Consider the following 14,465-nt stretch of genomic DNA (forward strand, 5'->3'; position numbering starts at 1 on the left):
TATATTCATATTCTTATTGCTTCAATGTAACTGTGTTATTGCTATCATTGTGTGGGGAGCTTTTTTCCTCGGGTCTCCACTGAAAATGTGCCACCAGCCCAGCTGGAGAAACCCTGGTTAACAAAACAAAACAAATAAATAAATAAATAAAGTCCTTATCCAAACATAATGAAAAACACCATTTGTTAAGCTATACTGCAATTAAAGCGATGGAATTTATTATCACGATATGTATGTTAAGCTGTTCCAAAAATAATAATCATGTCACAGTGAGGACCAGCAAGATATAATCATTTGTAAAGTTTGTATATCTCTGTTATTGGATAGACCAAAATATACTATATTCAGATAAACATACTCATTTATTATATTAATGTTTCATTTTTCAAGAGTCTTTCTCTTCCTGAAGATCAATGGCCTTTTTAAATTAAAAAAAAGGAAAGAACATATTCTAAAGTCTAGATTAATTGTTCATTGTGATAAACATATTTTTAATCTTACTGGAAAGAATATGCGAGACTTGATGCCAGTCCTTAAGGAACTTTAACACTGGTAAGCAAACTTTCTTTTTTCCCCAATTACTTTCTATGAAATCAAATATTGAAGATAGAACTAACAATTTTCAGAGGATGATTTGCGAAGCAGTTCTAATAACAACTGAATTATCCTGATGGGAGATTAATTTAACAATTAATGGCAGTGGATGGACTCCTTCCTTAAATTAATGTGTTGTGAGAGCTCTGTGGGCTCTGTCTAATCTATTCGCTAGGCTAAGCTCTCTTGTACATTTAAAATTTTTGGAATCTAGCTGCTGAGGAAATTAACCATATTTTCTACTTCCGTTTTTTCAGGCACACCATATCAACATATTTATTTCTTCTCTCACTGTTTTCTTGATCACTCACCTTAATGAGTAGCCAGGTATTTAGTTTTAGCAAAAAAATCATACATTTTTTGCTCGTATTTTCCTGCCTTGATGTCTTTTTAAGTCTGTTTCTATGCTGTCTATATGGACATTTTGCTGTAGATCATAATTTTCAGTGATTTATGCTGTTGCCATTTTTTGTATATAGTCTACCTTCTTATCAATATTGTCTATTTTTAAGGATAATTATTGCATGGATGGTATTATCTTCTGCAAATTCTTCTTTGTAGAAATGCTGTTTTGCTCAGTTGTTTTCAAAACAGATGTCATGAAATGGTCCTTTGAGATATCTTTTCATGGGATTTGTTTTGAATTATTTTTGACTGATGTAATTTCATTCAGAGAAAAAACTTTTTTTCTTCACATAATGGACCAAATGGATCAAACTCTATGATAAATGCCTGTCAAAAACTTTCAAATAGTAATAAACAACTATCTTGGCCACATCCCTCATTTGACACTAATTTCTTAATCATTTTAGAACTATTTATCTTCTGTTATGATGCCCATTTCCAGGCTGCATCATGTTCTAACATCTTTCTTAAAAGCATAATAATCTTAAAATTTTAGGTACAAATTTTACAATATGTTGCAGCATTTATAGAAACATTTGCAGTGCTTTCATATCTTCTGGTCTTTGCATTTAGACAATTTGCATGATTTATTTCCCTTGGATAATGTTTGTGACCCCTTGTAATCAGAATATGTCTTGGATTTCAAGGTCATCCTTCTTCTTTTACTATTTTTTTTTTTTTTTTGCAAAAAAATTTAAATGCTTTTGTGCATATCGAAGTATACAATGAAACAAAAGATTAACAAATATTTACTGCACATCAACAAAATAATTATCAGAATGTCTTGGCTTTATCATAAACTCTGAATAATATTGTTAAATGTAGTACAGTATTTTATAATAGCTTCTATATTCTCTATTTAAATTAAGTCAGGCAGTCTGGATAAATCTCTAATTTTCCATAAATGTTCCATTTTGAACTCCTGTGTTGCCATCATGTAGGGTGATTTCTATGTTTTTCTTACCTTACCATTTTATACTTCAACCATTCCACCCACATCCATATTTGTTTTTTTCCCCTATTTTTTTCCTCTATTTGATTTCCTCATTTCCCAACAACTTGTCCAGTAACTCTATTAGCTCTGTTAATTTCACTGGATTTATTCTGGCTATGTTAATACATTTTCTCGTCATAAAACTATCAATTGCAGTAGTCTGCTCCTGTTTAGTCATGTCTTCATCATGCCATTCTACCAAAAACAGAAAGGTAACCAGCTATTACTCTTCAATCACTTTTTCATACAAGTGTTTCCACTAATTTATCGGATCTAATTTTATACAAGTATAAAAATGCATCAACAATTTCCCATTTTCCTTGTATAGCATCTGCAGTATCCTGAATTTACCCTGGACATTTTTAAGGCCTCTCAGGAGTATAAAAGTACATATGGAGGCACTTCCATCCAAAAATCAATAATAAATAAATACATCCTCCATATTTGTGTGACTTTATTGACTAATACAAGTCTTTCATTTTGCCATAGTATGTAATTCTCAGTGTTGCTTCCCATTCTTCATTCATGTTATCCAATTTATGTAACTTAACTATAGATAGGGCTTCATACCACCTAGATATTAATTTATTTGCTGCAGCTGAACCCTCTCTAGTTTCTCTAATCAAGGTCAATACATCAGGATTTCTAATTCTGTCCAGTTTGCACAATACCAAGCTCTTGCTGATTTTGTCCAAATAATTAAGGTGACAATTATTTGGAAACTTGACCTTATGTTTAACTTCCTTCCCAGTTTTTCCATTAAAAGGTTGTTACCAATATTTTAGTTAAACCCCTTACATTTTCCAGTGTACCTATAAACGAAGAATCCTCTTCCTGTTCTCTCATACCCTATCAGTATCATGGCTTCTTCAAACTCTTTCAGAATAGAATGGCCAAAAACCTTCTCTCCTTCCTTCTTTCCTTTTGAATTGCTCTTAAAAATCCTGCTGCCTCATTTTCACCTTTTTATAAAAATATCTGTTCAATACAGTCTATGATTGACCTATTGCAGTTTTTTCTCTAACATGATATATTTACATTTGTCTATTAAAGATAAGGCTATTGTACCCCCATATAATTCTAAAAATGGTATTTAAAGACCTCCACAATAGCTATATAACATTTTTCCATATGCCACTCCTGTTGCTCTCCATTCCCACACAAATATTCTCACCCATTACTTCAGTTTGCAAAATATTTATTTATCTGAGCTTGCACGTTATATAAATGCAATATCACATGCCAGTTTTCTGTATCGTAAAGTTTGATCAAGATTCTGAACCAATCATTTTCATTTAATAAAATGATCTTTCATTTTCCTTACCATGTCATGATAAGTTGAAACTAGTGATGTCTTAACTGTTTCCCATATCTCTATGCCTGCACTTTTCACCCGATTCTCTATCTCAAAAAAATGATATTCTCTTACCAGGTCTGAGGACTACTGCAGGTTAATTAAGACTGTCTTTGTTTTATTTGTATTAATTGTTCAACATAAATGCTTTATATATATTTCAGTATATGAATTATCTCAAGAAGATCAACTGTTGGATTAAGTAGAGTGATGAGTATATCATTCCCAAATAAGAAAAGAATTTGATACAACCAGTGCCTCCACAAAACCTTTTCAGGATAATTGTCTTCTACAGCTGTAAGTTTGAAATGTAGGGCAAATAGAAGTGGAGATAATGGGTGTCCTTTCTTGGTAACCTGGTGGAGCTGAAAGATCAGTGACAATTTTGCTGAAAAATTTACATTACATCGACAGTGTACACATTTCAGACAATAGTAATAAACTGGTCTGTAAATCCCTTGGTGGATAATACTTAAAATAAATAGCCCAAATAGCCCAAATGCATATCATCAAATGCTTTCTCAGCATCTTAACTGAGAGGTAATAGAGACTTTTGTTCTAAAATCATATATTTTAATATCAGCATGTTGCTTAATGTGTTCTCTTAAGTCTCAAGTCCTTCTACGAAACCATGCTGATCACCATGTAGCAACAACAGTCTTGCTAATCTTTTAATTAAAATATTCATAAATATCTTGCAATTATTATCAAGTACAGAGAATGGGCAGCATGATTCTTGTAGGCATTGGGTTTCCCTCATTTCAATATAACAATGATGATCTTTTGCTTCCAACAGTGTGGTATCTCTGCACCTCTTTGAACCTTATTCACCAGTATTAACCATACCTCTTCTAAGTTACTCCCTAATATTCTTCAGATTTTCACAGGTACACAATCCAGTCTTATAGGTGTCCCTAGTGCCTGCTTAAATAGGGCTTCAGTGAGTTTTCCACTTGCATTATTCTACATTAGCTCCCCTGCCCTCTTTTCAGTTAAACTTGAGAGCCCTTAATTGTATAAATGCACCTTTGTTTCCAGAATCTGATCTATCACCTCTCTTGGCATAATTTATGAATCACTATAATAATCCCAAAAGATTACCAATATTTCCTCCACTGCAGCTCGTCATATCCCTTGCCATTTGTTTCTCAGCTTACAAATCATTCTTTCTCATTTTTGCTGCAGTAACCTAACCAACAGTGATCTAAAAACTTCAGTATTACTTGTAAAATACATCACCTTTATTGATTCCTTCTGTAATATTAGTTTTTGGTATATGTAAATTTTATATTCAACTTACAGCTCTGTCAAATTGTGGGTTTTCTATCCATGTGCTCTCTCTTTAACTGCTATTATGTATTTTTTCTCTTTTTTCTATTTCAAATATAAAACAATATGGTCCCAAACCAATCAATGATAAACATATTATTTCTGTGATGAAATATCTCTAAATTCCCTAAGCAAATCGGTTACGCGTTTTCTAACCAACTTTAAAATTTTGAGTTTTTCAAGAACTGTTTATTTTATGTCCACTTGCATCATATTGTTTGTTATATATTTTGTACCACTTGTGGCTGAAAAGGGTTAATGGACCAGTTCACCGACCCATTTATCAAATGGAAGTAAATAGACAATTAAATAAAGTATACAATAACATTGCAGTTTATCAAACATGCTGCATAGCTACTTTATTTTTCTACTCTTAAATGTGGCGGCCCAGTAAAATTAGTCCATGTGACAGCCATATGTTATTTGTCTATTCATTTTTATTAGAGTATGTTTAGAACGCCCACTCAATTCACCTTAATTTTGCAACTGAAAGAAAATGAAGAAGAATATAAAATAGGGTGTTGGGAACAAATATCTCCCTGTGGCTGATACAAATAAGAATAACAGTACCTTGACCCATTGTATAATGTTGTACTTCAGCACCCATTGATCTGGGTCTTATTCATTCATCATTATGGCCTGCTTTTTTAAGGCTAATTGTCTTTTAAAGAAAGGAAATTAATCTCCCCTAACTGATGCTTTTACTTGAGTCTGCTGTTTAAGTTAACAGAAGAACCCTTATTTATTATAGCATCTGTTTGTCTAGATTATGCCCCATTCCTTTCTGATAGGAATTGATGATTCCTTTCTGCAGCTGAGTGGGGATAAACACTGATATCTCCTAACAATAAAAACTTGAGGCTTGCAGGATGCTGTAGTTTAAATATTGCATTTAAAGTACAGGGCAGTCTCATTACCAGAGCAAAACTTGTTCCTGGTCAACTGGGTATAATCTTGAACCACAAAGCTCTGTTTATCTCTTGAAAATAGTTTATTTCATTGTTTCCAAAGGAGAGGCAACATTTCTTTTTCTTTCAATGAAAATGATTTGAAGTAGACAATACTGGGTATGGGATAATCATTACCCTACTCTGAGGACACCATGGCATATAGTGAGCTTTTTTTTTCAGCAGACCATTCCAAGTCCCTAACATATTTTAACAAACTATATATATAGTTCTTCCCTTCCTGGTGTTCAGGGACTCAAATAAATATAATGTTTTTATGTCATCTTCTATCTTCTTATTCTCCCAGCCACACTTCCATGTAGCCTTGGTAGGTCCTGAGGTGTCTGTATGAATCTTAGTCTCCATAACATATTCTCCCAACTACTGGCTGGAATCTGAATTTCTGCTACTTTTTTCTTCTTGTGTTTCATTTACATATGCCTGCAAGGGCACTTTCAATTCCTGGATTTTTCTTAAAGACAGTTGACAATGAGACCACCTATTATTCATTACAATCCTCATACAGGAATTCAGTACAACCAGTCCCTCTATATTTTTCGGTTGCTCCACTTGTAACAGTCTCTTCACACTAACACTTCTTAGAGCATTCATTTTCATGTTATTCTTTTCTCTTATTAAAATACTCTTAATTTCCCTTGCACAGCCACTAAACAGTGTTCACAGAGGAAATCACAAGTCAAGAGAAATCACAACATAATTAGGCTAGGAGGGATCATGAGGGCAATTCACCACACATTGTTGGGTTACCACAGCAGACATCCCCTGTTTTTTAATGTGAAATGATGCTGTACTCATTTGTTCAGCGATTGCATCATTCTCTTTTCATTCTCATCTTGTGCGTTTGTGTTACAGTTCTGATGTTAGCTAAGACATTGGCCAGGAGAAACGTTCCCCTACCTAATACACTGCCATCTTGGAATTGTAATACTAAAGAGGCAGCATGGAGGGAAGGGCCTCAGATGATGTTTATAGGGCAGCCCCCTCCCCCCTGCACCCCCCTGCAGATATGTGATTACAGCTTATAGTTTGACTTGTTTGCCTTATTTGTACTTAAGTAGAGTAGTGGTTTCTAGTTTCTCAGAACTGCAGATGTAATACGAAGGTTTCATTGATTTTATCTTACTGTTTGCTAGGCAAGATAATACATATGTGAGTCTGCAACCATTATGCAGAACACTGCTTAAAGCAATGCATGGGAGGCAGATTTAAATACAATACATCAGTTTTCTCCTACAAAAAATTAAATAGATTATAATCCTAAACAAATTCAAAGTGTATTGCTTTCTTGATGTTATTTTATGTTGTTTTAAATATTTAATGTATTATTTCACCAATTCACTACTCACGTACAGACTTCAGTATATCAACATGTGTATGTATATATACATATTTTTTTTTCTTCTTTTTTTTTTGAATTTGTGTAACCATTTTTGGTAATTTGGTGATCTTCAAAATTGCCTTCAGTGCCGTGTGTGTGTGTGTGTGTGTGTGTGTGTGTGTGTGTGTGTGTGTGTGTGTGTGTGTGTGTGAGTGTTTCTCAGAATTATTTTTTCTCAGCCTTGTTATCCACTGAGCTAGGAGAGAATCCAGCTCACCCAAGGTTCAGAATTGAATAAATTGCCTAATCATTACAGAATGAGTGAATGAATTGTATTTATTTGAAAATAAATACTTGAGTAAACAAATAAGGTGTTTACCTCTTAGAAGAAAGAGACATTCAGGGTTTCATCCTCATTAACGGAAACCATCGAGACTTAAAATGGTCCACAAGCACTAGTAGTTTAGTACTAAACTACAGATCTATGAAGTAAAGAATTTTAAAGAGTAAATGTAAAAAGTAACTAACAAAGGAAGCAACATGGGTATTAGATGCACTGGAATGTGTACATCCCTGTCTTTAAAGTGCGTCAGACTGCACTATTATGGACAAAACATATTCCTATAGCAAAATATCACTGGTGTTCATACTAATGACAACTTATGTTAGAAACAATGTTATATAAAGGAAAAAATATATACACTTACTGGCATGACAAGAACATGAACATTACCTATTTACTTTTCTGGTATGGTATCATATTTTTGGAAGTTCTATATGACTGAATAATTAAATTGTTGCATTATTCTAAAATGTAAATATGCAATGCTTTGATGGCAAAATCAATAAAAACATTACATAACCCTCTGCTGAATCTGGAAATATGAAAAATAATTGTCTTTGAACACATTTCATCAAAGTTGTGGTACAAATTATGGGAGAAGAATAAACATATTTATATGTACTGCTACAAGTTTTTCTGAATGCTGAACCATTGGTTATCCTGTGAGAAAGGAAACATATTTGAATAGAGAGTATCATTCCTCTACATATAGGATTTCATTGTTAAGATTAAAAAAACTCTTATCAGATTTAAAGTGTAGCATTAAATGCTGTTGGAAGTTACTTTGTAACTGATGCAGTGCCGTGAGAGGCAGCAGTTCATTCTAACAAATGATTTTATTTTCTAGGTGGAATCTTTGAAACTTTAGAAGAATCTGGTGTCAAACATGGGAATGCAGAAGAAGAGGCCTTCAAATTTGCTGTCAGTACTATCAACAGGAACAGAACGTTGTTACCTAACACTACGTTAACCTATGACATTCAGAGAATAAACATACACGACAGCTTTGAAGCTTCAAGAAAAGGTAGCATGGCCACATTGTATCTTAATACTAGTGTTTTAAATGTCTCAAAATGCTTGCACTCTGAGAGCTATCTTATTTAGAACTGAAGACCATCTAATTTTAAGTTATGTTTTAGTATGTGGACTGGAGTAATTAATATTATAGGGTGCAGAACAAAAAGGCATAAGGTGAAAGTTTGGTTGGTATTACTCATGGTGTGATGAAAAGTTAGTCTGATGTTTCAGTGTTAACATTAAGCAGCCCAACAAGGCTGGCTTCTAATTGGTGCTTCCAGTATATAATATGGAAAAATGCGAAACAGCATTCTGGTATGCTACGGAAGGATTACCGTGCACCTCTATACTGAGCCATAACAACCTACAGTACTGTATACAGCTTGACACAATGGCTTCAGTAGCTCCATAACCAAAGTTCTATGTTATATGCAGTGAATATTTACCCATGGATAATTGTACAGTTAGTAAACTACGCAACCCCTGAGGTTTTTTTTTTTTTTTTATTTCTCTGAATAACCACTTGGGCTGTGTAGCTGTACATCCCATAATTTTATGCAGAGTACTTGGCTATACCTGATGAACAGTACCATGACAACTGAGAGATATGGAGCTGATCACATTCTTCTGATCAAGCAACTGTTACTGATGTTAAGGGCATTCATTATTCATGACAATACAGACTTATTTGTCAACAGAAGTTGTGGTTTCTTCAAACTTTCAAAGACATGGAAGTTGTGCAATGAGTTGTAGAGGGCAAAACACTCTGCCTTATCCATTTATTTTATATTCTGATGAGTTTTATTTATTTATTTTTGTGTAGGATTGAATATCAGTGAAGTATGGCCAAACTCATTTGCAGACAATTCATGGATTACAGAAGCTTAAATATCAATAGATACCATACAAATTAAACATGCCTAAAATCATTGGAAGTTGAGCATGTTGAAAACTTAGAATGGAAAATCTCTTGAGTTGCACTGTTAGTGTTCAAGTCACCCCCCAGAATTGTTACATCTTTTGTCATTACACCACAAAGTAAGACTTAAAACCAGCTTTATTGAATGAAAAAATAAGTTAAAATTGGTTAAGTGCTTTCATCTGTAGTATGTCAGACTTCAACAGAACAGACTTCTGATTAACTCTGACATACTATAGATGAAAACACTTAACCAATTTTAATTTATTTTTTCCGGTTTTAACTCTTACTTTGTGGTGCAGTTTGCTGTTTTGCATTTCTTGATTTTTGGCTGTGGTATGTTTGGTTCCTGGTACATCTTTTGTCATTGAAAACTAGACATGCAGCAATTTGATGAGGGTATTTGCTATGATAAATAATCGCAACAATATTTCTTTAGCAGCACAAATTCAGTGATTAATTATATTTTCCTTTTCCCTCGTGTGTGTGTGTGTGTGTGTGTGTGTGTGTGTGTGTGTGTGTGTGTGTGTGTGTGTATGTATATGTATATATATATATATATATATATATATATATATATATATATATATACATATACAGATAAACAGATCTATATATAACAGCACTAATCTTATTCCTTTTATAGCTTTTCAGACACCAAACCTTGCTACTTACTCCATCCTACATAACGTTCCTGTTTTAGCAACTCTGGCCACCTTACCACTTCACATCAAATAGTTTCTGTCCATATAAATAAATAACAAAACACTGCAACTACACAACAACTAAATAAAATGTTTCTGTCCATATTATGCATTTCTAGATTAAATTGTAATTGCTATTTAAACTATACAGAAAGATAAGTCTGAATGGTTTTCTTAGCATAGGGGTATGATACCCTCTTGTAAAACACAAAAACTGTAACTGTTTGTCCAATTTAATGCTTTTGTAAATACAATGCATTTAAAATGTGAAATATCTGTAAAGAAAATGTCAAATGTGTAATTTTTTCATCTCAGGGAGCTGTAAAAATGTTAAATGTTTTAATTCTGTATCTGTGAAGCTTTTCTTCCCAGGATCTCCAGTAAAGAGTGTCTCATCCCAGCTGGACATTCCCGGTGAACAAATATATATATAGATATAGGTTCATAGGTTCATAGGTAGGTACTAGGCTATCGGCCCTAGGGCCTATACAAGCCTAGCCGAAAAGGTACCCTTGCTTTCGCCACCCAAGACAATTATTTTCCTGTGCCCCTGTCAAGCAGAGCCACAGAGGTGATCCCCGGGGTGAATTTCCTATTTCCCATCCAATCATCAAGATTTTTCTTGAAGAGTGCTAATAAGGAGCTTTGTTTGATATAGATAGGTAGTTTGTTCCAGAGTACGGGAAGTGTCTGGGACAGGAATCTATCCCTCCAACATGTTCTGTTTATTGTGGTGACAAGGTTTAGGTCCCTAGAGCGTGTAGCTCAAAGGGATTGGGATTTCTTTAAGTGGAGAATGTCCAACAGCTCCAAGTCTGACATAGTTTTGTAGGTTAGGCAGAGATCGCCTCTGAGTAGGTGATAGGAAATGAAGTAAAGCTGGTGTTTTTTGAGATGGTTTGTGTAGTGCATCTGTTTGAGGCCAGTAATCCTCTTTGTGAGGTATTTCTGCGGCCTTTGCAGTTGTTGTAGATGTCTTGTGAGGTGCATACCAAAAGGGGCATTGTACTCTATAATGGGTCTAATGAGTGACAAGTAGAGGGGAACAATGACCTCTTTTTTCCTGGATGACAAACCTTTTGTGATGAGGTGTGCCATGTAGAAGGATTTCCTGACTACTGTGACAATGTGATTATCAAAGGAGAGACTACTGTCCACCTGTGTCCCAAGGTCTCTTATCACACTTTCAGTGTTAAGTAGACTACCACCTATGTGGTAGCTCATGGGTACAGAGTTTTTACCAAAGAGGATGGCAATGCACTTTTTGGCATTGAGCTTGAGGCCATGGCTTTGACACCAGGCATCTGTCTCAGTGAGGCCCTTTTGTATGTTGTCCACATCATTAGGAGTTTCAATTATGGCTCCTAGTTTGCAGTCATCTGCAAACTTCATTAGCCACCAAAGGCTTTCTTTGTTAGCCTGTACTTCAGAAAAGTTGATACCAAACAGGACAGGACCCAGGACTGAACCCTGTGGTACTCCACTTGTCATTGGTCTGATGGTTGGATTTGGAGTCTGCTACTTTCACAGTGTGGGTCCTATCAGTGAACCAGTTGGCAACCCATCTTGTGACATAGGGATCTATACCTAGTTTAGTGAGTTTATCTATAATTCCAGAGTGGAGGATGGTGTCAAAAGCTTAGGTGGGAGCCAGATAGGCTGTGCGAACCATCTTACCCTCATCTACGGCTTTGGCGACTGCTTCAAAGAAGTCAGTCAGGTTTAGGAGACATGATCTGACTTTTAAAAACCCAAACTGGGTGGGGTCCAGAGTCTGGAGATTACCAATGTCTTTGTTTATAAGTTCCATGGCCTTGCAGACCAGGCTCATTAGGCTAATGGGGTGGTAGTTCCCAGGGTCCTTTGTGGCTCCCCCTTTGTGGAGTGGGATAACCATCACTGTGCGCCATTCAGTGGGCACAAAGCCTGAGGTGAGGCTATGATTGAAAATGGTGTTTAGGTGGGGTGCTAGTTCATTCTGTAGTTCATGTAGAATGCAGCCTGAGATGTTGTCAGGTCCCATGGATGCTGTGTTCTTGGCTTTGGAGAGTGTGGTTGTTACCTGTGCAGCCATGATTACAGGAATGTTGCATTCTTCCGGTATAGAGATGGGCCCTTTAGGGGGTGTGTGGAGGGGTAAAGTTAGCAGTGAACCTATCTGCCAGGATGTTGGCAGTATCAGTTGGTTCTGTATATTTCATGCCATTGTGCTGTATCTCAGAGCAGATCTGAATGTTGTCATTGAGATTCTTGACATAGCTATAGAATGCTTTGTGGTTGTCTTTAGAATCAGTGGCAATTTTGTTTTCATAACTAGCTTTGGGGCATTTTATGAGGGATCTCAGCTTCTTACTGAGGCTGACCAGGGAGTTCTTCCAGTCATGGGATTTTACTCTTTTTTGAAACAGTTTCTTTTTCCTGTTGTAGAGTATGTTAATGGCAGGGGACCACCAGATTGTCTTGCTTTTTTTCAAGGATAGCATCTTGGTTCTGTTAGGGATAGCATGATCCATGCACTTGTGTAAGTGCTCATAAAATGTATTTGTGTAGGATTCAGCAGTCGTACCTCTATTGTCTGTTTCATGGGTGTTGTGAAGTTTGCCACTTCTGTCTTAAGAAGCGTGAAGTTGGATTTGGAGAAATTTTTTACAATGGTTTCCCTAATGGGGGTGGGGGCAGGATGTGTATGTTTAGGCTGATTAGCTTGTTGTTGGATCTGACCAATGAGGAATTGACCTCTGGTGTGGAACACTGGTCGCCCATGTTGGTAATGAGCAAGTCTAGGATATTGCTGCCCCTGGTGGGGGTGTGGATAAGTTGATCCAAGGCGTTGGAATTTATGAATTCCAGAAAACATTGAGCAAAAGACTTGGTACATGAGTAGTTTTCCCAGTTAATGGTGGGGTAGTTGAAATCGCCCATTATTAGGGTGTTAGGTTGTACCCTAATATTTTCCAGTGTATTAAGAAATGAGGATTGGGAACACTGAGGCATGATGGGGGATCTGTAGCAAGTTACAATTTGGATTGCAGTCTTTCCCAGAGTTAGTTGCACTTGGATAATCTTGGATGCATTATGCTGAGCAACTAGCCTGGAGGTGTGGATATCCTTAATGAAAATGGACACGCCTCTACCTTTAGTGTTCAGTCCAGATTAGGTGGCCAAAAGGTGCATTATGAATTATAGCCTGGTAATGCAGGGGTGCTCCTTGGAGCCTTGAACCAGGTCTCTGTCACTACACAGATGTCGATGTTCTCCATTTTAAGGAGTGCCTTGAGTGAATGCATTTTGAGGTTTAGACTTCTAGCATTGAGTAGCATTACCCTCAGATTTTGATTGCTTGTACCTGTTAAGGTGGTGAATTTGAATGTTACCTAAAAAAGGCACTATAGGGGTGGCAAGAACCTTAGCCAATATCCAGAATCCCAAAGGCGACATGTGCAGGCCATTTCTGGCAAAGCATCGTGGTCTGTCGATCATGTCATCCCAGGCAGACAGATACTGGATCCCCTTAGAATGACACCAGAAGCTTAGCCAATTGTTGAAGTCAATCTTTTTGTCCTTGTACTGTGGTATCATTATGGGTGATGGCAGGATGCTACTCAGGGCTAGGGTCGGTCATACCTGCCTGGGGTACAATATCGGAGAGCTCCTCTGATATATATACTTTATACATTTTAAACCATACACATGGATATTTATAACTGCAATGAATAACTCTTTGCAGAAAACAATATTTATCTAAGCTATGTGGGGGGCTTTGCCCCTCACCCCCCCAACTATATATACTAACTCCAGGATCGCACTACAGTGGGGAAACTGGCATATACCTTTTACTTTAATGTGTCAGTGTTATGTGTTTCAGTCAAATGAGTTTTCAGTCTTTTGAACTTTCAGAGTTTTGGTCTCAGTCAAATAAATTTCAGTCAAATGAAATTTAGGTCATATGAAGTAGACCCAGATATAGACATAGATAAAGATAAATATATATGATTATATTTAACTATATTGACATTTCACTTAATCAACAAGAAAAAGACACTGCTTTATTTAATCTTCAGCTGATTTAATTGACACTACATTTGACTGATGCTCACACACTCATTTCATTGACATTTCATACATATTAAATATACCTCCAAAAGCTGTTTTGCAGGTAGGCAAGCCTCCTTGCACCCCCATACCCCCTGACATATTTATCCTAGCCCCAAACTCATACAACCACAGAGAATAAAGAATGCTCCTTAAAAACTGAATCACTGCTGCAGCACATACCTAAACTTCTAGACATTGTAATCCCTATCCTCGAAAACCACATGAGCAGTCATTTTCTATACCATTTCATTATTTTCAATGTAATGATGACCAATCAAATGTAGTATCGATGAAAGGAGATTTAGATTAAATGAACCACCTTGTTTTTTGTTGATAAAGTGAACTGACAATCAAATGAACACAGCCTATGCATATGTTTGTTAGCTTTGATTTACTTTGTTTGTTTGTTTTGTTTAGTCCTGATG

At 35.9% G+C, this 14,465-nt stretch overlaps 1 protein-coding gene across 1 annotated transcript in view; it reads left to right on the forward strand.

The window, feature by feature from the left end:
• Positions 1 to 14,465, forward strand: part of GRIK3 (glutamate ionotropic receptor kainate type subunit 3) — a 2,817,598-nt gene that overhangs the window by 859,298 nt on the left and 1,943,835 nt on the right. Inside the window, exon 2 of the mRNA XM_044083835.1 lies at positions 8,153 to 8,329. Coding sequence (XP_043939770.1) covers positions 8,153 to 8,329 — 177 coding nt within the window. The remainder of the gene's footprint in view (positions 1 to 8,152; positions 8,330 to 14,465) is intronic.

Source organism: Protopterus annectens, chromosome 1.part1 (genome assembly GCF_019279795.1).
Source record: "Protopterus annectens isolate FY-2018-M chromosome 1.part1, PAN1.0, whole genome shotgun sequence".
In the NCBI taxonomy this organism is placed as follows: Eukaryota; Metazoa; Chordata; order Ceratodontiformes; family Protopteridae; genus Protopterus; species Protopterus annectens.